General features: G+C 30.8%; 1 protein-coding gene across 14 annotated transcripts in view; it reads right to left on the reverse strand.

Annotated features, from left to right (window-relative positions):
- The window catches only part of LOC127291230 (putative sodium-dependent multivitamin transporter), a 425330-nt gene that overhangs the window by 282202 nt on the left and 115402 nt on the right, over positions 1-27726 (reverse strand). For 12 of the 14 annotated variants that reach the window (XR_007844561.1, XM_051320216.1, XM_051320223.1 and 9 more), the window contains one exon: positions 11160-11500. Coding sequence is in view for 13 of the 14 variants with exons in the window: in XM_051320216.1 (XP_051176173.1) it covers positions 11160-11500 (341 nt within the window). In the remaining variant the exon portion in view is untranslated. The remainder of the gene's footprint in view (positions 1-11159; positions 11501-27726) is intronic. The other 2 variants (XM_051320226.1, XM_051320217.1) reach the window with 1 other exon arrangement.

The raw sequence follows: 27726 nt of genomic DNA on the forward strand, positions 1-27726 counted from the left end.
TCGAAGTGCTTTCAAAACCCCAGATTTATTGGCTTCATGTCTTGATCTTAAATTTCTATTATTATGTCCATTTAAGACAATTTTAGTTGCTCATTCCATTCAACTTCCTATTGGGATCTCTCTTAGGGGCGTGGTTTATGTTTTTGACCTTCTCTCAGTTCTATTTTCGCCACTAATGTATAAGCGATTCTGATTGGTGGACGCGAGCTCCTGTCAATGGTTCGAAAAATCTCACCAGATGGCGTATCACAGTAGAAGAGATCCCCATTGATGCACCAAAATTTGATCAATTTTGCGATTTTACTGCGAACAACTATGTCAAAAACTGTACATGGGTATTGTCATTGGTCACTATCCAATGACTGCTACTTTACATAAAATACTTGTGCACTGAGCTGGAATTATTAATACAAGTATATTACCCATTGAAAAGCTTTGACGAAGAAGCATATGAAGCTAGAAATCGAATCTAAAATGAGCTTATACTGAAGTCCCCTAGTACGAATATTGGCACTTAAGTCGCAAGACCCATTGCACCTAACCCCGGCAAGCTCGAATCCAACCTCCCTCCCTAGAGTCCAGTCCTATGCCAAAAGTCCAGCAACTCTTCTACCCATAAGTTGCGAATCCAATTTGGGTCCACAAAGGCATGATCCCAGCATTGATGTCTCACTGCAGCATAAGCTGGACAGTGACATAAAATATGAGTGGGAAATTCCTCTTCTGCATCATACAGTCTGCATCTAGATGAGATGTTGCTACCTATTTTGTGCTGATGATAGTTTAGGAGACCATGTCCTGTAAGCAGCCTAACCACTGTTCTAACTCTGATCTTGTTGAGTTTTAGAAAGGACTCGGCAAAGCCCCTGTTGAATTTTGGTCCCAACTGAACCTTATCCTGTCTACCTACAGTAGTCTTTGCACACTCTTTCTTATGACATCCCCTAGACCATTTTTTCATGGCCTCTATCACCACGCCTGACATAATGCCCACGGTAAGTTCCGGGCCTTCCATAGTCATCTCAGACCTTCTACGGGATAAGATATCCGCATTCTCATTTCCTCTGATTCCCGAGTGTCCTGGTACCTAGATTAGTAAGAGATTCTTTTTCAAACCTAGCTCGTCCAATACCTTTCGGCATTCCCAAACTGGCTAGTGATTCTATAGTTGGATTACTCAAAGCGTTTAAAGCAGCCTGACTATCGACACAAATATTAATTCTATTGTCTGATTTTCTTTTTTCCGTGGTGTAATTACCTTAAGGTAATGTCACTTTTGTGGCATTAGACTTGAAGTACACAATCAAACTTGTACCTCTTTCCATCCTGAATCCATCCGTATACCATACTTCACCTCCAAGTGGACAGCCTTTTTCCCAATCCTTTCTCAAAGGAAAAATGGTCTTAAAGTGAGCTTTGAATTTCACTCTTTTTACCATTCTATCTTGTCCCATACTGATTTCTGGGTTCTTGAGTATAGAGGCTGGGAGCTTTGTATGTTTTCCCCTAGCTTTTTATTCCCCCTGTGCCTGTGCTTAAAATCTACTCATAGTGAGAACAGCCTTCTTAACCGTTAAAATGTGTAAGGGTTCTTCTGCCTGCAAGAAACCCAACGCAGAAGTTGGCGTGGTTCTCATAGCGCCAGTAATCCCTCTAAACACTATTGCCTGTAGTTGTTTAAGTGTCTATTTCACCGTTTTCAACTGGTTTCTAATCCATCAAACAATTGATGCATGCAGAAACCTTGGCAACATGTTCATACGATAGAGCCACTGAACCATATCCGGTTTTAGACCCCATGATGATCTAATTGCTCTCCTGAAAACCCAAAAAGTAGTGCAAAACCTACTATATTGATACTCTAAGTGCTTTCTGTAGATCAGCTTCTTGAAAATACAGGTTTCCTTAAAGTAGGAAACTTGTATTTCCTAGTGAAGATAACAATATCTGTTTAGTCTGGATTAAGAGAAAGGCCAGTCCATTCACACCATCTTCTAACGATCCCTAATGCCCTCTCTGATATCTCTAAGAGTGTGTCTAACAAAAGACCTTGTGAGAAATGGATAAGTTGTGTCCTCGAGATATGTGTGAGTGTGGAAAAGCAAGGAGGGAAATGAGAATTGGTAGAAGTGCAAAATTTAACTTAGAGAATTAGAGTGGTCACAGGGCCCGAGCACTCGACATGTGCGACGGTTTCTTAAAATATTATAATTTGATATAGAAGGACACCAATCGAAGGCAATAAAGTTATTTTTACACGACGCTCTATAGGGACGTAAGTGATGTATTGTATTATAAAAAACGAGAGTACAATGTTGTTGCAGATTGCTTCATTCTGAAAAAATCATTACATTTTATAGCGATTGGTGAACGTAATAGAAATTCACCTCGTGCTATCGACTGAGGATTCCTTTTTTCGATATCAACGATTATATTTTCGAAAAATCACATACAGTACGGAAATTGGGACCGGTGGAATATTTCGTTATATTAAATTAGCGGTGAACGCAACAAAATGAATTCGATGACCATTTCCAGACGTTGGATTATATCCAAGAATTTTAATGGTAAAATTAATCGGTATTGTATATTTGATACCTAACTTTTAAATCAACCTTGACGGTGAGTGCGTACAAGTATAATTATTTCAAAACATTCTGTACTGCAAATTTATCAAGTTTGTGACCACATATCTTATTTAATTTATCCACTTTTGATTCTTGAAGAGAATTCCCAAAAATCATTTATTGTAGCGATTAATATTGATCTTTTGTCCTTTTGTTGAATTAAAATTTTTGAACCTTAATTTGTTATAATTATTAGAAATCGATGAGCGACCGATTTGCAAATCGAAGAGTAAGAACGTATGTATGAGGGAGTGCATGTTTCTTTTTTTTGTATAAATTATTTAATTCTTTAAATATATGTAGATAAAAGTAAATTATTGATAATTATTTTTTGTTATAAAATAAAAGTAAAGTTGTTACATCCTCTTACAATAATCAGTCGCACCGCCCGTCCGAGGGACGCTAGACCCCATCGGTCAGAAGAAAGGAAACAACGTAAGGACCAAGAGATTGGAGGAAGAAGAGTACCGTTGAAACCCAAAACCACCGGTGTGATCTTTGGGAATTTAAAATTAATCTTTATCATTAGTGCTCTTGATCCTTCATCAGACGCTTGTTTCCAATACTGGAAATTTTATCACAGGTCAGATTTATGTCCTACCCCGAAGAGAGAGACCCATTGCTTAAGCTGTGGTCGCCGGGGTGTAACTGTAGATAGATGTCCTCGATGCTATGAGGCATATGAGAAGAGGAGAAAGGATGTAGTCGACTGGCATGAATTAGCCAAAAAAGGGAAGTCAGTGAAGGAATATAAAGAGCCAGTAATAAGGGAAACACGATGTGGATGAGGAAGAGGACGATCTAACTTCGAAGATTATTGAGATCACTAGAGCCTTGACCGGATTACCGGCCTCGAATATAGACAGAGCGATCAACTAGCTTCTCAAAAAGAAAATAAATAAGTTTGAGAAGAGGACGGGGAAGAAGTCAAGAGAGCAATAGGTCAGAGAGAAGGAAGGAGTATGTCAGCAAGGTGTGAGGAAATACGGATGATACAACATGGTCGGAGAGTAATAAAAGGAGTGAACTGTTTTCATCCGAGATCGAGTTAGTTAATGGGGCAACCACAGTTGTAACTTTAAAAAAAATCGATTTTTTTTCTTGAATTTTCTTAGAGTATATGTTGTCAGAAACGTGTCTACAAAATTTTAAAATGATGCGGTGAAAATTGAATGAGATATACTGGCTGGAAGGGAGGCGCGTCAGGTCGGTCGAGAATAGGCTAACGGCCGTGTGGGACTTTATAACTTTATATTTGAATTGGGATTTAGAAGCAGCTTCATCTGGTGAAGAACTTTTATATGGCCCCAGAATTGATGATTCTATCTGATTTCAAAAAAAAAAAAATGTTCATCTTCACGTAAATGTAAGTTAAAACTTTAAACACAATTTTCTCAAAACTACATTTTCGAATTCGGTGACTACTCTTACTTAAAAACTACTGAACCGATTTAACAGGAGGGGTTGGTCGCTAGTTTAAGCGCGCCCAGGGACGGTCGTCCTTAATTTTGCGCCGTGGATTGCATATGTCCTGGTAGTTAACGAAAAGCAGCAAAGCAAAATTTTTTTATTAAAATAAGTTATTAAAACTTTTTCTTAAGATAGAAAAAGTAAGTTTTTATTGATTTTAGGTAAAACGGTGGTGTTTTGGTCAAATTAACCCTTAGATTTAGAGGTTCTTTTCAAAAAGAGTGTCAAAAAAATATGCAAAAAATGTTGTCCAATTGTTGGGCAATTGGCTTGAAAATCGTTATTTGAGGGTTTTCGAGGTCGTTGATTACAAATCCGATGTGATAGACACTTCTATATAATTAAGGATTATATCTTACAATTTACGACCCATATATGCAAGATTAAAAACATTTGAAATTTTAAAACAATAAGGGAAAATACCACAAAAACCGTGTTTTTAAGGTAAGTGTTTTCAGTATTTTTTTCTCCTTAACCTGAAGTGCTAAAGACTTTTATATAGGTCTAAATTAAAGTTTGAATTGTACACTATAAGACCTGTATTAGGCCAGTCAATAAAGACAAAAAGTGCCATTAAATGTAGACAGGCAACTCTAACCGGAATTTGGTAGTTTGGGGGGGTAGTATAAAGGCCCCACAGTTTGCTCTCGATTTCCGGTTGCAGAAGTTGTTGTAAACAATGGTTGAAGTTGGTGAAATGTGGTTTTTGCGTGCTCGTTACTTTCCTCTACATTTTAGAGGAAAAAGTTGTTATTAGAAAAAAAAGGTATTAAAAATACCTACAAAATGGTGGGTCGAAAGTTAAAATCGGATTATTTGTTTAAAAGTTATTGAATTTAAACCATTAAAAATGGTACTTTTTTAATTGTTTAATAACTTTATTAATAATAATCCGATTGAAGTGAAACTTTCTGAAAATATGCCCCTCATGATACTGAACAAAATGAAAAAACTTCAAGTTTAAACGGATGAATAGTTTATAAATTATTCCATTTGTTAATTAAAAACATGTTGTTTTTCAACATAATTTCTACAGAACGATATGGAGCGAATTCAATTTTTTTTCTTTCATTTTACTCTTGAAGAGTGATACTATCATGTACATAAAAGAAAGAATTGAAATTCATTAATTAATTGCATAATTATGGATAAAGAAAAAAGGGTACGTTTTTTCGTTATAAACAATTGAAATTACTCGACCAGTTTTTACTCTATCGGATTCTAATAAACGCCATTGAATTTCTTTTTTCTTTACAAAACTTTTTAAAAAAAGAAAAACAATCTAGGTCAAAGGGGGGGGGAGATAATTTTTTTTTTTCAAATAAATCCTAACACTATAATTATTAATATTTTTCATTCAAATTTATAGTACTTGTAGTTTAATATGTGTACTGTTAAATAAAAAATTGTAAACATTGAAAAAAATTTTTTTATTATTAATAATGACGGTTAAAGAGAGCTCAACATTTTACCTTGCTCCGGAAGGCGGAGTGGGGGAACTCGGTGGCGCGTGGCAAACGCCGCCACAAAATCAAACTCACCCGATCAAAATTACAAAATTTGTTATAACTCGGTTAATTATTAACCGATTTTAATCTTTCTTTTTTTGAATTCATGTTATTTTTTCTCCTCTTTTCAAAAATAAATTTACATTTTTAATAAAAAAATTTTTTTTGCTAATATTTAAACATTTTTTTTTTTAATAACAATTTTTTTTCACTAATTCAAGTTTTTTTTAAATTTTTTTTTATCTGCATATAGTGACAGGTATTTTAGTGTCTTTTTATGTTTAACGTTTTTTAAAATTATTTATACACATTCGTGTAGCACTATGTCATTTTTTTCATAATTTAAAAAATTTTGATTTATATTACTTTTTAAATAATGTAATGATGTTTTAATGTATATAACAAAAATTAATGTATTTTAATAATAATTTATATAATTTAACAGCAAATTTTTGTTATATATTTTTTTATTTATTGCTGTCTTCACGTGACCACGAGGTCACTAAAAATTTTGGGTCCGACAATAAAAAACGTTAAAAATAAAAAGAGACTAAAATACCTGTCACTATATGCAGATAAAAAAAAATTTAAAAAAAACTTGAATTAGTGAAAAAAAATTGTTATTAAAAAAAAAATGTTTAAATATTAGCAAAAAAAATTTTTTTATTAAAATGTAAATTTATTTTTGAAAAGAGGAGAAAAAATAACATGAATTCAAAAAAAGAAAGATTAAAATCGGTTAATAATTAACCGAGTTATAACAAATTTTGTAATTTTGATCGGGTGAGTTTGATTTTGTGGCGGCGTATGCCACGCGCCACCGAGTTCCCCCACTCCGCCTTCCGGAGCAAGGTAAAATGTTGAGCTCTCTTTAACCGTCATTATTAATAATAAAAAAATTTTTTTCAATGTTTACAATTTTTTATTTAACAGTACACATATTAAACTACAAGTACTATAAATTTGAATGAAAAATATTAATAATTATAGTGTTAGGATTTATTTGAAAAAAAAAAATTATCTCCCCCCCCCTTTGACCTAGATTGTTTTTCTTTTTTTAAAAAGTTTTGTAAAGAAAAAAGAAATTCAATGGCGTTTATTAGAATCCGATAGAGTAAAAACTGGTCGAGTAATTTCAATTGTTTATAACGAAAAAACGTACCCTTTTTTCTTTATCCATAATTATGCAATTAATTAATGAATTTCAATTCTTTCTTTTATGTACATGATAGTATCACTCTTCAAGAGTAAAATGAAAGAAAAAAAATTGAATTCGCTCCATATCGTTCTGTAGAAATTATGTTGAAAAACAACATGTTTTTAATTAACAAATGGAATAATTTATAAACTATTCATCCGTTTAAACTTGAAGTTTTTTCATTTTGTTCAGTATCATGAGGGGCATATTTTCAGAAAGTTTCACTTCAATCGGATTATTATTAATAAAGTTATTAAACAATTAAAAAAGTACCATTTTTAATGGTTTAAATTCAATAACTTTTAAACAAATAATCCGATTTTAACTTTCGACCCACCATTTTGTAGGTATTTTTAATACCTTTTTTTTCTAATAACAACTTTTTCCTCTAAAATGTAGAGGAAAGTAACGAGCACGCAAAAACCACATTTCACCAACTTCAACCATTGTTTACAACAACTTCTGCAACCGGAAATCGAGAGCAAACTGTGGGGCCTTTATACTACCCCCCCAAACTACCAAATTCCGGTTAGAGTTGCCTGTCTACATTTAATGGCACTTTTTGTCTTTATTGACTGGCCTATATGTGCAAGACAAAAAAATTTTGTACAAAATTAAGGTAAAGACCCCCAAAAATGTGTGTTTGAGGGTTTTCAGTATTTTTTTCCTTAACCTGACGTGCTAGAAACTTTTATATAGTCTTAAATTAAAGTTTAAACTTTTTGGGTGACTTGAACTTAACTTTTTTTAAAAATTTCAAATTTTTTTTATCTTGCGTATAAGAGTCTTAAAGTGTAAGATATAAAAATTAATTTAAACCTATATAAAAGTCTTTTACGTCCAGTTAAGGTGAAAAAATACTGAAAACCATCAAAAACACAGTTTTTTAAGATTTTACCCCCACCTTCATGTGGCTGACGTCGTATGCAATTTTGGAACCCTGGGTCGAGTTCAGCACACAAAAATACACACACACTCAATCTCAGCTGGCACATGTGGTTTTTCACCTTCACCTGAGGAAGGCTTGAAACGTGAAGATTCACAAAAATTAGAGGTTGGTCAAAATCGGGCAAATGTAATACTTTCTTATTATGATGAGAATGTAAAAACAAATATTTAATTCAAAAAATTCAAAAATTTTCTAATATATATATAGGGTAAAATTCCTGTAGCGAACTAAGTGAAAAAAACTTGATCGGATCGGACTGTAACTTGCAGATGGTTTAGCCCTAGGGGTGAGTAATTTAACCACGAAGTATTGTTAGGTTCTTTAAAAACCTGTCCAAGAGGGAGGGGGTTGAATTTTTGAAAAATTTAAAAAGTGAATATTTGAAGACTTGTAACTTTTAAACAGAAAGAAGAAGAAAAATTCGCCCTATATGTTTTCGAAAGGTTTTTTCCTGCTCTTTCGAATGGTGCAAAAAAATTTTCAAAAAATTAAAATTTTGACTCTTTTTTTTAAGTTAAAAGTTTTTTCGAATTTTTTTAAGTTCGATCCTTTTTATTAACTAAAAATACAAGGGTTTGAATTTTAAACTTAAAGGCGATTTCTCTAAAATTCGTTTTAACGTAACTTCTATAAAACATTGACAGTCCCGATTCATGCCTGGGATTTGATCGATTACTTTAACGTACTCGAGCACGCAGCTTATTTTTTCAGATCGAAATTAATTCAAAAAGTGATAATTATTTCTCGAAAAATCATATCAATGATTATCACATGAACACCAATAGATCGCAGTGATTTAAATGATTGATATATTATCTGTCTAAATTTAGGCAGTTAGCTATTGTTGAATACCTAAATTCTAAATGAAAGATGAGAAAAAATGATGGTACTCAAAGTATCCATGTTGACCATTTCTTATACAGGAAGAGCACAATTCTCTATTTGACAGTTTTAATTTATCCCAGTGATCTAACCGATTGCTTTTATGATACTGAAAAAAGAGAGTTAGCTATTGCTGAATACATAAATGGTAATAGTTACAAAAGACATAATAATGGTACTCAAAGTAAGCAAGAAGGAAGTAAGCAATATTTTTCTTATACAGGATGATCATAATTCTCTAACATTGACAGTCACGATTTATACTAGTGTTCTATTAAATTGCTTTTATGTTTCTAAATAATGAGAGTTAGCTATTGATAGATACTTAACTGTTAAAAGTTACATAAGACATAATAATGATGGTATTAAAAGTAAACGTAAAGTGAATTTCTCATACAACAAGAATACTTAAATTTTGATAAAAGCATAAGACATAATGATGGTACTCAAAGTAGCCATGTTGACCACTTCATATACAAGAAGATCATAATTCTTTAACATTGACAGTCCCTATGTATCTCAGTGATCTAATCGATTGTTTTTATGATTCTAAAATAAGAGAGTTAGTTATTGCTGAATACTTAAATTTTGATATAACCATGAGTCATAAGGTTGGTACTCAAAGTAAGCGTAAAAGTGTATTTCTAATACAAGAAGATCACAATTCTCTAACATTGAAAACTAACATTTAACCTAGTGATTTAAACGATTGCTTTTATGTTTCTCTAATAAGAGAGTTAGCTATTTGTGAATACTTAAATTTTGAGAGAACCATAAGACATTATGATGGTACTAAAAATATGCATGAAGAGCATTTCTCATATAACTTATGCACATGTTAAATAACTGATACTTCTACTGCGCATAAATAGTTTAAAATTTTATTATGTGCCCATCTTTTTTGCCATACTGCGCATTTTCTGACAGCAGACAATTCTATTGCGCATAAATACAAATCATTTTATGCATGTGCGCAATAATTTTTGCAATATCTTACTTATGCGCATGGCATAGTTGATGATATTTCTACTGCGCATAAATAGACTCTAATTTTATAATGTGCTGATTTTTTTTAATAATAAGCCATACTGCGCATTTTCTGATAGCAGATTTTGTTACTGCGCATATAATAGTTTCGTTTAATACGAGTGCGCAACAGTTTTCGTAATTTCTTACTTAGGCGCATGTTATAGTTGCTGATATCTTTACTGCGCATAAATAGTCTCTAATTTCATAATGTGCGCATCTTTTTTGAATAATAAGCCATTCTGCGCATGCATTAATAGCAGATATTTCTAATGTGCATGTATAAATAACATTTAATAATCTGACGATAAATTTGTAATCAGCGACTCCCAAAACCCCTAGATACCAATTTTCGTAAAAATCCAACTACTTTTTAAAAATTCGTCGCCATATTGGATCCGCCATTTTGAATTTTATAAATCTGACGTTAAATTCGTAATCAACGACCCCAAAAATTCCTGAGTAACAAGATTCAAGCAAATCTGCCATTATTTAAAAAATTTCTCCTGTCATTTAAAATCAGCTATGTTTTTTGAGGTTATGTCAAAATCCTGACGTGATGGAGCTAAACGGACTTCAGATTCGTGTTCAGCGCATCAAAATACATCAAAAAATGGTGGTCTCATTCCCCGGCCCGGGTACTTTTTTTGTGTGGCTGTGTTATATTTTGTGTACTTTTTGAAGCGGAAAGTATGAAGTTAAAAATTATGGATTCAGGTTAAATTTATTTAAATAATCAAAACGTTCGATCAAATAATTTTTAGTAAATTATTTTATTGTAAAGTAACAGTTAGCAAACATGAAGAAAGAGAATTGTTTCCACCTTCGTGTCGTATTGGTGTACTACGTAGATTAAATCTTTTAGGAAATTTACGTGACTTTTATGTCAAAGGGGTTATACAGTATGGTTATGTTTATATTCTCTTATGTAATTTTTTAACCCTAAATAGCAAGGAATCATTTTAAAGGTGATAAAATTAGCTTTCATATGGGTTATCAACGATTAAAATGTGATGACTGGTTTAAAAACTGCAGCGATTTTAAAATTACAAAAAAAACCGGAAATTTTGGATTTTTAATTTGAGCAATTAAACAATAAAAAAAATTTTTTTTTAATGTCTGTTTTAGATATCATAAAAGTAGAAGATATAAGCTTTCAAAAAAGTCCTCACTCATTATTATATCTTTATTAGCAACCGAAATATAAAACTTTTCGCCAAGCGTAAAATTCTCAAAGGTGGGCAAAATCTGCTGAGCGGCACTGTAACTTTAAATACTAAATAATTATTGATTTATATATTTATAACATTTTCATATTTGAGAAAGATCATATTTTAAGTTAATTTGACTTTCTTTAATCCTCAATTTTGTGAATAAATAAATACTAATAAAGTTTAAAATTATGTTTAATTGATATAAATTATTTGTAAATTTTAATTCTGAACCCTGATACTAGTCATGAAATCATTCATATTATAAAAGAAGCAGTACACGATTACCTATCAAACTGAATGCGCCCTCCTTCTTGAGCAATATTCCAGATTTCTGGAATTCCTCCAACTGAATAGGCAGCTGTTACAATTACAACAATTACAGCAATAAACATTAAAACTCCTTGAAAAAGATCAGTGATTAACACAGCTTTGATGCCTCCAAGAGCTGAGTAAAATGTACATATAACACCTATAAGAATAATACTCAAATTTTTTGACAGTCCTGTTGTTGCCTCTAAAGCTAAAGCTGGAGCATATAAGACAACACCTGAATATAAAAGCAGTTGAATCCAGTAGATGGAACTTGCTGTTAATCTGGCGCTTGTTCCAAATCTTTTTTCCAAATACTGCAACAAAAACAGTATATTATTTATTATATATTAAGCAACAAGGCCATAATTAACCTATCTTAAACTTTGTAATATTACCTGTTAAATTGTATTGCAGTTTGTCACAAAAAGAAAATCAATTTTCTTCTTTTCGATATTTATATTTTAATCTGTTTCAAAAATATTGTTTTAAAATTCCAATTCAAAAATCGAAAAATTAAGGCAATCTCTATAATGATTGTCCTCTTAAAAAACTTTTCATGCTCAATACATTTACAAATTTAGGATATACTTCCGAAGTAGGGCTACCTCCGATATTTATATAAAACTTAGTATACTAACGTATTTTGCTGCAATTGTGACGAAAATTATAGTGAAAATTAGCGTAAATTTGATTATTATCTTTGTAAAAACCATAAAAAAGATAAAAAGTTATGGAAAAACAAGGCGGACAAAGTCAGGTGGGATCAACGTGTTCGCGTAACACGATGTACGCGGCCGAAGGCCACGTAAAGGACTGCTCAGTTGACGTTTCAATGCTGGTTCTACACTCACTGAAAATTACTCTTGCGGACCGCAATTCCGTGACTACTCGGTGCTCCGCTCGTAGTGACATGCATTGGTACCAACATTATTGTTTGGAAAAAAATACAAGTATTATTAAAATTCAAATTAATTATATTATTATAAGATAAAATCATAATAATGTAATTAGTTAAAATATAATTAATTATTAATTGTAATCATTCATTTATAATAATCATAATCAAATTCATAATTCATAATCAATTCATAATTCATATATATGTCCGACACGATTTTTGACACACAAAAAATTCAACATTTTCGGAAACTAAGACCAAAAAAAAAATACCCGTGTCTGACTGTTTTGCTAGATCAAGTCGTTTGTGGTTTTTAGGGGTGAAAACAACCCTAAATGAAAAGTGACAAGCTATCTTTTAAAAATGATTAATATTTTATAAAACTTGTTATTTGGGGGTTTTCGGGGTCGCAGATTATTAATCTGATGTCAGGTTTTCAAAATTAAGAATGTCGGATCCAACTAGTTTATTATTTTTTAAAAAAACTTGGTATCTAGGAGTCATTGGGGTTGCTGATGACGAATCTGAAGTCAAATCTTGAAAATTCAAAATTGCGGATATAAAATAAAAAATTAATAAACTTTTGACCGCCATATTGGATACGCTATTTTGAATTTTGAAAATCTGACATCAGATTAATAATCAGCGACCCCGAAAACCCCCAGATAACAAGTTTTATAAAATATTAATAATTTTTAAAAGATATCTTCTCACTTTTCATTCAGACACGGGTATTTTTTTTGGTCCTACTTTACTAAAATGGTGGATTTTGTGAAAAAAGTTCAATTTTGTCGGACGGTGTTATATATCATTATATTAAGAATATTACTGTATTAAAGGATGAAAAAACTTGAAAAAAATTTGTAGTAGATGTATAATAGTTAAACCAATTAAAATTTTTTTATTTTTTTTTATTTCAGTATTTTGTCTTACATTTGAAAAAAACAGACTTAAAAATCATACAAAATTTTTTTCTTATTCCTTATGTCTCCCATAACAGAAATTCACTTGAATTTTTGATTTTTGTCAATTTTGTTAATAATGACAAGCTGTCCCCATTTATTCCAAAAATTTGAAAACTCAGGGTAAATAGGACCAGCTTGTTATTATTAACCAAATTAACAAAAATTCAAGTGAATTTCTGTTATAGGAGTCATAAGGAATAAGAAAAAATCTGGTATGATTTTGCTTCCTCGTGGAGGAAGCTATGTAGTCCTTTCGTTTATAAAATTTTTAAAAATGGTGAAAACAAATTTTCCTCTATATAGAAACATGTTATATGAGATCCTGATTAATTGTCCGGATGTATGTATGTGTGTGTGTGTGTGTGTATATGTGTGTGGATAGTTTTTGTGAACACGATATCTTTAACAGGTTTTAATGAATTTGGGTAAAATTTAGTAGGCTTATTTAACACATTAATCTCTCAAAAATGACGAGAGGATTTTTAAAAATACCCAAAAAAAAAATTTTATCGTCTTTTTTCCAAAAATTTTTTTTTAATTGAAAAAATTTTTAAATCGAAAAATTTAAGGTAATATATAATATAATCGTCTTCTTTATGTCAAGATGAATCGATTGATATATATAAAGTATAGATTTGATTGAAATTTAAAGAATTAAAGAAAGTTAAAAAATCAAAAATTCTCATTTTAGCTAAAAAATGATGTGTTTATTTAAATTCATGTTTATATATGAAATAATTTTATTCCCTGCATTAAAACTAATCGATTCGTATATATAAAGTTTATGTTACACTTAAAATTAATTGAAATTTTCTTTATTTTTCAAAAAATTTAATTAATTTAAAACATTTTTAACTCGAAATTTTTTAAATCAATCAATTGAATTGGAAAAATTCATTGCTTCCTTCACGAGGAAGCGAATTTTTTGCTTCAAACAATTAGGAAGCATAATGTTTATGAAATAAACATAAAGGACCCCCTCCTTGTTTAACATTGTTTTCTTTGAAATGCTGCAGTATGCCAAATGTCAAGATAAAAGCTTGGCAATACTCAAAACCTCTTGCAGGTGATCTGAGGTTAAAATATTGACGTTGAACTTAATTTTAAAACTGTTAATTAAGCTCTAAAACCTCTTGTGCCTATTTACCCCATGTCCCCATTTACCCCAACTGACCCTAGTTGAATTTGAAGATATTAAATAACTATAACTATTCCACTATAACTTGGGAAAAATAATTTAATAAATTATTCATTATGTACTGTTTTTCTGTAAAAATTTACAAATTAATGTAAATATTTTTAAAAATTGAAACATTAAATGTTCCAAAATTCATCTATTTAAAACATTAGAAATCATACAGTAACTGAAAAATTCAAAATAGCGCATCATAGATGGCGCCCACATAGAAAAAATAACTTACGTTTCCCAAGTAGGAACAATAACTATCAATAAGTGGCACATGTTTTTAAGGGTTTTCAAGGTCGCTGATTACGAATTCGGTGTTAGTTTTCAAAAATTTTAAATGGCAGATCTAATATGGCCGAAAAAACATTGAAAAATCGTTTAGATTCGCCTGAAACTTGTTACTTGGGGGTTTTTAAGGTCGCTGATTACGAATTCGGTGTTAGTTTTCAAAAATTCAAAATGGCGGATCTAATATGGCGGAATTTTCTTTAAATTGCTTGGATTTGCTTAAAATTTTGTACTCGGGGGTGTTCGGGGTCGCTGTTTACGAATATGATTTGAGATTTACATTTTACCAATTGACAGCTGTCAAAACAACTGTCAACATTTCTAGAAAATTATTATTTTTGACAAAAATCACAGTATAAGGGTTTTTGGGGTAGCTGATAACGAATATGATGTCAGATTGACAGTCTGATATTTAGCAGCTATCATTTAAAGGTAATTCTGATTTTGTTTGTAAACGGTATTCCACACCACCCTAGAGGTTCCATTAAAGGTGCGTTAGATTTTTGTCTGGTGAATCTTCGCTTATAGCCCTATTGTAACACAACTCTGGTAATAATTATAATCGTTATAATTATTACTTTTATGAGACTTCATTTTCCATGATACTTTCTGAAACAGGAACCAACGCATAGAGGGACGTTACATTCAATGCATATAATATTGGTACGTTTTTCTTCTGAAGCTGTACTGCAAAAGGCGCAGCGTGTTTGACTTTTTATAGCATCTGGAATATGAATTCTAACTTCCTCTGGACTGAAATCAGAAACTTTTCTTTTTTTGGTAACTGGACCTTCAGGTGTTACTGCCGTTTTTTTTTCTTTGCAAAATCTTTTAATTAGCTGTTTTGCTTAATTTAGTTGGAATTTAAATGAATCAACATCATTCTTCTCTTTTAATTTATACAATACGAAAGCATTTGCAACAACCAAATCCAATAGAAAGTAAAAGATTCTATGCCACCATTTTTTGGAGCGCCTGCCGATGCAAAAGTTTTGTTATCGTTGGTCAAATCTGTCAACGTCATCCATTATTTTATTGTAAGCTGCGCTACTGCAGCAGGGCAGGATACCTGTATTCTTTTACCATTTTTCATCTTTCTTTTGACGGTGGTAATGGTTTGTGCATTATACGTTGACGAAAGAAGAGTAACGACTTTGAAATCCATCCATTTTATTGCTGAGACACCATCTTTCGTTTGGTACATATATTTTCCTCTTTGCATTTTATTTTTGTTTTTCATTATGTTTGGTAACCCATCTCTGTTTACGCGCACAGTTCCAATTGAGTAAATTTCATCTTTGCAAAGATCAGAAACGAGATATACGGAAGTAAAGTAATTATCGAATGCAACCAAAGATTCGCTTTCCCGAAGTTCACGAGTTAGTTTTTTGACTACTCGTTCACCAAGTGGTGTACTTGATTTGGAACTGTTATTAGCTTTTCCAGTATACACTTCAAAATCCAAAATGTATGATGTATTTGAATCAGCTAAGCACTATACTTTATAACCCCTTTTAATTGGTTTGTTCGGCATATACTGTTTCAAAGTAGATCGTCCTTTAAATTTAATCATAGATTCGTCAATAGCTAAGATTTTTTAAGGTCTATAAAATTCTTTGATTTTTTAGTTCAAGAACTCAATAAGAGGAGCCAGTTTATATAATTTATTATATTTTGGATCAGTCTTAGGCGGATTTTTTGTGTTGTCATTTATATGAATTATTTACGTTATTTTTTGAAACCGTTCTCGAGGCCATTTACTTTGGCAATAAAATCTACTCGAAGTGCCAAGTTCGCACTCCAATAATTTCCAATTCTGGGTAAACGGTATATTCCCATCAGCAGTAATATCCCAATCCAAGCTCGGAGTTTCGTCACAATAATGTACTTGAAAATTCTATTTGTTCTTGAATAATTAAATTTTATTCCAAATAATAAAATAAAAGAATACAAAAAAATTAAATTCCTAACAATTAAACTCAAGTTGTGTAACTACTTTCAATTCCAATTGGTTTTAAAAAATGTTGTCTGAATATTTTTTAATTTAAACTATTTGTACGTTGGAATAGATAATCTTGTTCTAAAACTTTTCTTTATGACGGCATGTAAAAGTTTTGACTGAAATCTCATCCAAATTCTCTCACGTGCCTCTATTCTAATTTTGACAGGTCATATTATTGTAGCATTTTTATATTTGAACATTATTTACTGACTTGAAAATGGAGATTATTCCTGTCTTGTTAATTTTGATAGCGTTTTTACAGTTGTGCAATTCATATTTCAAATTAAGAGAGAAACGAAAAAGGTTTCGAAGATGGTGAGTTTTTTTTTTGAGCCGTTCTTTTAAAATTATATCTCAAAAATAAGAAACAATTTTACAAGTCTAACTTCGGATTCAGTTAGAAAAACTACATGAGAATATTTTAGTGAGTGTCTCTGACAAAAAAATTTTTTTTGTATGCTTACATGTAATTAATGGTTTTATTAAATAGGTATAAAGAAAGCTCATAATTTATCAAATAAATTATTGGTATTATTAGCATTCTTTACAGATGAATAAAGAAAGTATTAATTAATTATATTCAATTAAATAAAATATAGTTGAGTCGCGAAGTCCAAACGAGGTTGAGTTGATGTTTAAATGTCCGCGCATAATAAAGGTAAGTCACAGAGGTTGGCTGAATATTGGATTTGAATTTCTGTTAAATATTAAAATTAAAGATTCTTGGCATATTGTGAGGGGATATTTAAGGAAATTAAAAACTCAAGATTTGTTAAATGTAATCGTTAAATATTCTGGAAATTTTGAAGGAGCATAAATACGGAAAAATAAAAAGAAAGCAAATGAATTTAAAACCCAACGAGAAAAATTAAAAATTAATAATTAAATTAAAATAAAAAAATGGTCATCAAAGTATTAGTGAAACCATTTCTTCCAAACATGAATTTGTCTCAAATCCAATAAATAGGAGAAACAAGAAAAAAAAATTTTCGATCACTGCTTATATACCAATCTAATGGCACCTCAACTGCGAGAGACAGTTATGATGTTCGCCCTCCCTGTGGCGTTGAGCGAACTAAAGAACAAAGCTGAGCCATTAGCGCAGCGCGGGAACATTTCAAAAATTTGATTTTATTAGATATTTTATTTTATTTTAAATATGACAAATAATTAACTTAATAAATAAATAATGTCATAAATAATTATTAATAACATAATGTCATACTTAATAATTCGTTAATTAATTATTTTTATCAAAAATTTGACCAAAAAAAATTTTGTGGTCAAAAAAAATATTACCATTAAAAAATAATTTTTCTGTTAAATATTCGTAGTAAAAAAAATTTTTTCAAGACAATTATTTGTAGCCTAAAAAAATATCACGATGAGAATATAATTAACAAAAAAACTTACTCGTAGCACAAAAAAAATTTCACCATGAGAAAATATTTTTTTTAAATTTTCTTTCTAAAAAAATTATTGGTAGCTCAAAAAAAATATCACGATGAGAAAATAATTTTTTGTCAAATTTTCTCTGTAAATAAATTCATTAACTAAATAACGTAATTATTAGTTACTTCATTTTTTTACTACGAAAATGTAACAAAAAAATATTTGTAGCACAAAAATAATATCAAGATGAGAAATTTAATCATTTTTAAATTTTCTTTGTAAAAAAATATTTTGTGGCTTAACGAAATTATCAGGATAAGAAAATAACTTTTTTGTCAAATTTTCTCTCCGAAAAAATTAATTAACTAAATACCGTAATAATTAGTTGATTTTTTTTACTACGAAAATTTACCAAAAATTTATTCGTAGCACAAAACAATATCACAATGTGAAAATAATTTTTTTTTAAATTTTCTTTGAAAAAAAATTATTCGTGTCGTAAAAAAAATCACGATGAAAAATAATTTTGTTGTAAAAATTTCTCTGTAAAAAAATTTAACAAAAAAATTATACGTAGCACAAAAAAATATTACGATGAGAAATTTACTTATTTTTAAATTTTCTCAATAAAAAAATTATTTGTGGCCCAAAAAAATTTCACGTTGAGAAAATAATTTATTTTTCAAAATTTCACTGTAAAAAAAAATTAATTAAATAATTAGCTTAATAATTAGTTAATTAATTTTTTTTACTACGAATATTTAACAAAAAAATTATTTTTTAATGGTAATATTTTTTTTGACCACTAATTTTTTTTTTTTGTCAAATTTTCGTTAAAAATAATTAATTAACAAATTATTGAGTATGACATTATGTTATTAATAATTATTTATGACATTAATTATTTATTAAGTTAATTATTTTGTCATATTTAAAATAAAATAAAATATCTAATAAAATCAAATTTTTGAAATGTTCCCGCGCTGCGCTGATGGCTCAGCTGTGGACTTTAGTTCGCTCAACGCCACAGGGAGGGCGAACATCATAACTGTCTCTCGCAGTTGAGGTGCCATTAGATTGGTATATAAGCAGGCGAATAACTTATTTTTTGTTTTCGAGATATTAATTAATTAATTAATTAATAAAATCGGACAAGTGCGAGTTTCACTCGCATTAAAACCGAGGGTTCCGTACCCTTAAACCTAAAATTTAAGGTGGTTAAAGTGTAAAGGCAGGTGGAAAAATTCCAATTTTGCTTAATTTTTCTGTCATGTGAGCATAAAAACACATAGATTGACACATAGTCACATATAACGAAAATTATCAGTTTTTCCTTGAAAACGCTATGATTATCAACTCCAATCATGCTCACTATATTTTTCTTGTAATCTACACGTAAAAATACGTAAAAATGTATAAAATTGAATCCCTTAAGATAAAATTTACTTCTTTTTTTATTCGAAAAATCCATGAATTTTTCTAAAAATATGAGTTTACCTTAAAAACAATATGATCATCAACTCCAATCGTGCTCGCTATATTTTTTCTATAATCTACACGTAAAAATACGTATGTATACCAAATATTAACTGTCTTGGTCAAATATTGTGTGCGCTAGGGAGATTAAACCATTTTTTTCGAAATTTTTGATTTTTCCTTGACAACGCTATGTAAATTGATCCGAATCATGTTCGTTATATTTTTCCTGTAATTTTCACGTAAAAATACATAAATTTACCAAATTTGAGCTCTCTATGTGAAAAGATGTGGCCAACAGGAGAGGGTTTACATAGTCATTTTTAAGGATTTTTACTAAAAATTCAAGGTTTTTTTTGACAAACAAAATCACAATGTTTGTTATACTTATACTTATTTGAAAAGTGCATTGACTTACCTGATGAGGGCTAAATAGCCGAAACATGTAGTAACAACGTTATGTCAAACAATAAATAAACATCTTAACTGTAATTTGTAATTTTTTTCAGACAATAATGTTGGTACCAATGCATGTCACTATGAGCGGAGCGCCGAGTCGTCACGGAATTGCGGTCCTCAAGAGTAATTCTCAAAACCAGCATAAAGAAACCTTGCCGGGGGGTCAGATGCAATGACTATGATTGGTATATTATGTTTTAGTTTTCATGGTGTTTTATGTTATTTTTTGATTTTTCTCGTAATATATTCCTTTTTGACAACAAATTAATAGGACATAAAATGTGTGCTTTTTTAGACCTACAACTTTTGTCTGAAACATTTTTCGAAATTTTGCATTTAAAACGAGTTAATATCAAAAGTCCATGATTTTAGGGTGTTTTTATGGTTTTTACAATGATAATCTATTTTTCGGTAATTTTCACTATCATTTTCGTAATTAGCGCATCAAAATACGTTAGTATACTTACAAGTATTAAATTTCTCTATATTTATGATGTATACTATTTCTCCAACATTTGTTTTGATTTTTATGGTTTCTTGTATTTTTCTCGAAAAATAATCACTTTTGGTAAAAACTGTATAGGATATTGGGATCTGACATTCGTACACATGCCATCTGGTGTTGAAAAATGTAACTAGTTTTGGATAACTGTTTGTGTCACTTGCAATTGTAGTTCCGCTGTCATTGTTAATTATTTTATCATTATGAATGAAGCTACATTTTTACCGCGTGAGAAATCTTCCTGCAGAATTAAGTGTTCTGTGAGAGGCTGTGGCAGTACTGTAGCGAAAAATTTAAGCTTAATTTTCCATAAATTTCCGAAACCAAAACCAAAATTACACGATTTACACCACACTTTATAATGTGCCCGGCTTGCAAAACGCGTTCACCTTCAATAAATTTTCGTTGAGCAGGATTTGTACCTGCCCATGCGCAAATACTGTCCATAGAAATGAACATTTTCTGCATCCCATGTTATTCCCATGTAAATTCACTAAAAGTGTTACCCAATTTACGCCATATTGCTTTAGGCCCCGCCCCCATGTCAGATCCCAATAAAATGTGTGTTTTTTAAGACTGACAACTGATATCTGAAACATCTTGCGATATTTTGCGCTTTGTAGGAGTTAATAGCAAAAAAACCATGATTTTATGGTTTTTATCATGATAGTCAAATTTGCGCCAATTTTTACTATAATTTTCGTAATCAGCGCACCAAAATACATTACTATACCAAGGTTTATTAAAATCAGAGGTAGCCCTACTTGGGAAGTTTTTGACTTAGGGGATGAAACTCACAAATCGAATCGGTTCAATGCAAGAGGCTTTACATTGAGGAATAATGTTTTGTAAACAATTACAAATTTTTCTGTTTTTAAAATGTTTTTTATATAAAGACAGTATATAGGATGTTGAAATCATTGTCTGTGACGACTATACATTACTATACTATACTTACGTACTTTTTCATGCTGAATACAAATCCGATGACAGAATTGATCAATAAAAATTGAGAAATATAAATCCGCCATGTTTTTTTATAAAATGTCAAATTATTTGGGATTTAAACGAAACTCACTTTTTGAGTGTTTTGGGGGCACTGGTAACGAATATGGCCACAGAAATTTAAAATTCAAAATGGCAAATCTAATATGGCCGACTAAAAGTACCAAATCTTTTTGCACTAAACAAAACACATGTTTTTAAGGTTCCATACCCGAAGGGGGAACCCTATTAATGAGACTAGTGAATCAAGGCATGTACCCCCCCCCCTAGAGGCCACACGAATTTATCTAGAAGGCTGAAATTTGGTACACATATGTATTTTGACGTGTAGATTACAGGAAAAATGTAACGAATCTCATAGGAATTGATTATCATAGTGTTGTCAAGGAAAAACCTTGAATTTTTATTAAAAATCCTTAAAAATGACTATGTAACACCCCCCTGGTGGCCACAGTTTTTCACATAGAGATCTCAAATTTGGTAAACTTATGTATTTTTACGTGAAAATTACAGGAAAAACATAGCGAACATGATTCGGATCGATTTACATAGCGTTGTCAAGGAAAAATCAAAAATTTCGAAAAAAAGCGTTTAATCATCCTGGCGCACACACTATTTGACCAAGACAGTTAATATTTGGTATACATACGTATTTTTACGTGTAGATTATAGAAAAAATATAGCGAGCACGATTGGAGTTGATGATCATAGCGTTTTCAAGGAAAAACTGATAATTTTCTATAAAAATCATGAATTTTTTTCAAAAAACGAAGAAAATTTTATCTAAAGGGCTTCAAATTTATACATTTTTAGGTATTTTTACGTGTAGATTACAAGAAAAATATAGTGAGCCTGATTGGAGTTGATAATCATAGCGTTTTCAAGGAAAAACTGATAATTTTCGGAACTCAATTTTCGTTATATGTGACTATGTGTCTATCTATGTGTTTTTATGCTCACATTACAGGAAAAATTAAGCAAAATTGGAATTTTTCCACCTGCCTTTACACTTTAACCCCCTTAAATTTTAGGTTTAAGGGTACGGAACCCTCGGTTTTAATGCGAGTATAACTCGCACTTGTCCGATTTTTTATATTTTTAGGGTTGCTGATAATGAATATGACCTTAGAAATTTAAAATGGCGGATACAATATGCCCGACTTTTAATTAAGAAATTTTTTTCTCATAATCGTTATCAAATTGAATAAGCTGATTGATAAATTGATAAGCTGCTTTAACGTACATTTACAAAAAGAAAGAGAATTTTTTTATGTAAAACTCTTTTTAATACATTATTTAATAGCTCTTATATACGTAGTTGCTTGAGCTGAATCCCTAGAACCCTGAGAACTCTTTTTATGTACTTGAACATATTTGCTTGAAGATCGTTACTCGAAGGTTTTGGAGTCGCTTATTACGAATCCGGTGTACGTTTTTAAAAATTCAAAATGAAGGATCCAATATGGACGACAACTTTTGAAAAAACTTAACGTATTCATCTGAAAATAGTTACTCGGGGGTTTTCTGGGTCGCTGATTACGAATCAGATGTCCATTTTTCAAAATTTTAAATAGCCGATCCAATATGACGGAAGAATAAAAAAAATCGTTCACTATCGCTTGAATATCGTTACTCGGGGGTTTTTGGGGTCGCTGATTACAATTCTGATGTTACTTTTGCAAAATTCAAAATGGCGGAACCAATTTGGTGGATATATTTTTTTAAATTTGGCGGTTTTGATTGAAGCTAGTTACTCATGGGTTTTCAAGGTCGCTGACTACGAATCTGATATTGTAACTGCCTCAAAGAATTTTTAAAAAAATTAAATTTCTCAAAGTTATAAACAATTGAAGTTTTTTGTAGTCTTAAGTTAGAAAATGAATATCTTAGAACTGAGTGAACGGATCTTTATAAAAATTGGTATACTTACACAGAAAATGATATAGTTTTAGTTGAAAATTAAAAATTTTTGATTTTTAATAATAGCTATTGCAAAATTAATTGTTTATTTGAAAATTAAACCATGTTCTCGTTGTCGTAGAAAGTTGATCCAAAGTTTATTGGAAAGAGAATTTCATAAGGATTCGAAAACCGTTTTAAAATTTCGTGGATCGCAATTAGCAAAAAAGTTATCGCGTTTTTAGTGCGGCGCTGCATGTCTCTAGCGCCAGCACGCAGAATGTATTTTGCTCAAAAAGTATAGAAACTTGCAAAAAAAGTACGAATTTTTATAAAAAAATGTTCAGGACAAAAGTTGTTCCCAACAAAAATATCTACATTTGTGAACTCAAAACATTGGTTGTTTTTGTTTAATAAAATCCTCTAATTTGCAAAATCAAATTCGTAAACCCTATGAAATTATGTGTTTTAACGTGTGAAGTATATGACTAAAATATTGGACTGAGGAATCTTACATTTGGTTCAAGACCTAATTCGAAAATTAGCTTCGAATTTCTAATATGCTACCCCAAAAACCCTATAAGCCGTGATTTTTTTAAATTCACTTATTTGAAAAAAAATTGTGGGCCCAATGTCTAGGATTCGGCCTAATATTTTGTGCATTTTTACCACATGTGTGAACGCAGAATTTTATGAGAATTACGATTTTTATACACAATATAAGTGGTCTCATTTCAAAAGACTACTTTTTTCGCTGTAAGACTTTTGTGTTGATCATTTTTTTATAAAAATTCGTACTTTTCGAGATATTTGCAAGTTTCCATACTTTTTGAGCAAAATACATTCTGCGTGCTGTCTCTAGAGACATCACGGAGAAAATCTGAAAGCACTGAGTGTTTTTTCTCACATCACTGGCTACTGTGGAAACCAAACAATTAAATTCCAAAACTCTGAATGTTTTCTGCACAGCACTCAATGCTCTGCAGAAAATAATCACTATTTTTTTGACAGTTATTAGAATTTCGGTTTATATTAATAGACAACAGAGTTTTCAAAGCTAGGAATATAGCAATAAATTCTTCGCTCGAAGTCGTAACTGCTTTCCTTACAGCTTTGAGTACTGTGTAGAATTATTTTTTAGGATTAAAAAAATAAAAGAACATTTAACCTTTAATAAAAAATAAATAACAATTTTAAACAAGCGTTCAAGACAATTTTAATCAATTTTAGATGTTTTCTTATATTTTTATGAAAAACAGATTATTTGACTAAAATTATTTATATTTAATTAAGTAAGTAGTAATAAACTTTAATAATATTAAACAAATTAGTTTTTATTAATAAACGTAAGAAATAATAATTTTTTTTTACTTCACGAGATAAATAATTAAAATAATAATGTTGAAACTTAATATTTTTTAATCATAATTATCTACAAATTTAGATTAGGTTGTAATTTGATATTAGCTAAGAAATCTTAAAATCTTAAAACTTGTGAAATACAAATAAATATTTAAAATTTACCTATAATAATTCATTTTAAAAATAATTTTTTATTATTTCATTATTGTATAATAACTTTATTTGATATATAACTGAAAAATTAAAAAAAAGCGATAGCTTTTAAAAAGACTTTTTGAAGTCTTCATTTCCTTATTTCTGTTAAGGCACTCTCACACCTTTTTGGCTGCCTGCCTGCCTGCAGGTTACCATGGCAACGCACGAGTGTGAGTGAGACAGATAATTTGAATATTCAAATTTTTAAATTTTCTGTCGCACTCACTCTCATGCGTTGCCATGGTAATCTGCAGGCAGCCAAAAAGGTGTGAGAGTGCCATTCATTAACTGTTTATAAACATGTCAATTAAAATCAATATTTGAAAAGAAAAAATAACCATGGCTATCTTCTTTTTAATTGACGTTAAACGTTCCTTTGTTTTCTAAATTCTACAAAATAATTGTACACAGTACTCAGAGCTTTGAGAACAGTAGTCACGACTTCGAGCAACGAATTTATTGCTACATTTGAATACCCGGATCAAATAACTCGACCGACGCTCGGACGAACGCTCTATTACCAGTCAAGTAGCAGTGACAGCCTGTGGGCGGCTCACTACTACCCGACTACCATTAGAGCGTGCGTCCGAGCGTCGGTCGAGTTATTTGATCCGGGTATTCATTTGTAGTTCTGAATAATCTGTTGTCAAGTAATATGAAAGGAAACTCTGTTTACTGTAAAAAAAAGTTGTGATTATTTTCTGCAGAGCATTCAGTGCTATGTGGAGAACATTCAGAGTTTTGAAATTTAATTTTTTGGTTTACACAGTAGCCAGTGCTATGAGAAAAAGTACTCATTGCCTTCAGATTTTCTCCGTGATTCAGCGCCGCACAAAAAACGCGATAACTTTTTTGCTAATTGCGATCCACGAAATTTTAAAACGGTTTTCGAATTCTTATGAAATTCTCTTTCCAATAAACTTTAAATCAACTTTCTATGTAAACATTGTCGTAAATTTTTTTCTTACAGAGGGCCAAAAGGAGTTCATCATTTTTCCTTGCACCCAACGTCGTAGTGGGGGAACTTCTTATTTTTCTTTTATGACTTCTTGATAAAACAGTGTTTCAGAACAAACCAATGTGTCAGAACAAATAGTGGGGGAACTCGGTAGAGCGGATAGACGCCTGCCAAAAAAGTAAAATTGCTTTTTCAAATTTACAAATATTGTTGTAAGTCGGTTAATTATTAACCGATTTTAATCTTTCTTTTTTTTGATTTCATGTTATTTTTTCTTCTCTTTATAAAAATGACCTTAGATTTTAAATAAAAAAAATTTTTTAACTATATTTAAACATTTTTTTTATAACAAAACATTTTCATTAATTTAAAAATTTTTAGAGGAGAGAGTAGTCAGGGTTGGACAGTGGTCAGGGTTGAGCCATCGCGTTTATTTTGTTGATATTTTGTGTGTGATGTGACGCTAAACGACGCGTGAGTCAGGGTTGAGCCACCAAAAAATTTTGCAATTATGAAGGGTTCTTGCATTGGAAATTCATTTGTCGACTTAAAGAGGTGTCAAAAACTTCATTTCCATTGAAAAGAAAGGAAATACAAATTTTTAATAATTTTTTTTCACTTTTCAGACCAGCTTTGCGATACAAGCGAAAATCTGAAAATTACATAATAAGGGCTTTTTATTTCAATTTCGTGGTTCCTTTACACATTTCCAAGTGTATTTGAGTGACATTCTATCATTTGAAGGTCATAATTAATCATTTATCTGCATATTTCATTCATTTTCTACAGTGGCTCAACCCTGACTACCTGGTTCAACCCTGACTACTTTTTTTTTACTGACTATAACTCCGAAACTTTTGATCAAATATTTTTACAATGTTCAGCAAAAACATTACATTTTAGTAGATCTTTCGAACCATATGCAAGAAATCTCAAAATTCGGCTTACAGGGAAAGTTACAGAGAAAAGTCAAAACTATGTCCAACCCTAACTACACTCCCCTATACATGCCAATTAACAGAAACTAAAAAATAAAGTTTTATTATTGTGAAAATAAAACATTCATTTAATTTATTTTTGTCTATTTATTTCCCTTATTGAAATCCACCTAAATAGCATAGGCCACATTTTTAAGAAAGTTTTTTATTAATAAAGATTGTTCAAAATATTAAAACAAAAAATACATACAAACATCAAATTTTTTTATTATTATGTTAAAACAAAGTAATGTTTTGCTAGTTACATATAAATTGAAAAATTCAACTTTTTTTATTTTTGATATCGGAGTGGTTTCCAAAGTATTTTCGTCCTTTGAACACGATTCTGGCACCCAAATTAAAGTGCGACCTCTCGCAGGTATAAACCGCTCTACCTGCCTATAGACGGACTATAAACGCGTTTTTCTCGAAACGATATTTTTGAAAATTGCTGACTTCATAACTCAATGAGAAATTGACCGATCGACTTCAAATTGAAACTGAGTCTTCTTGAATAGGGGAGAGTGGAGAGTTGTGCCTCGTGGGAGTCGTGCTCCACCTTAAGGGGGGAACACCAGTTGTAACTTTCGAAAAATCAATTTTTTTTTGTGAATTTTCTTAAAGTGTACATATTTAGAAATGTGTCTATAAATTTCAAAGTTGATCCGGTGAAAAATAAATGAGATATACAGAACACAAGGTGGCCAGCCATACCTGACCCTAACGACAGATGGCAGCAAATTGGCATTTTAGAATCGGCAACCACTGCGGAAGAGTTATTATATGGTCCAGCAATCGATGACTCTTTGTAACTTGGAAACAAAATTTCTTCTGAAGAAAAAAAAGTAAGTTGAAACTTTGAATGCGTTTTTCTCAAAATGACATTTTCCAAGTCGGTGACCACGGTTAAACCGATTTATTTAAAATTTAGTGTTCTTCATTTACACATATAAGTCTAGTTCGTGATCGAAGGATT

Source organism: Leptopilina boulardi, unplaced genomic scaffold (genome assembly GCF_019393585.1).
Source record: "Leptopilina boulardi isolate dan_hultmark-lab unplaced genomic scaffold, ZJU_Lbou_2.1 LbouV2_13, whole genome shotgun sequence".
NCBI classification, from domain to species: domain Eukaryota; kingdom Metazoa; phylum Arthropoda; class Insecta; order Hymenoptera; family Figitidae; genus Leptopilina; species Leptopilina boulardi.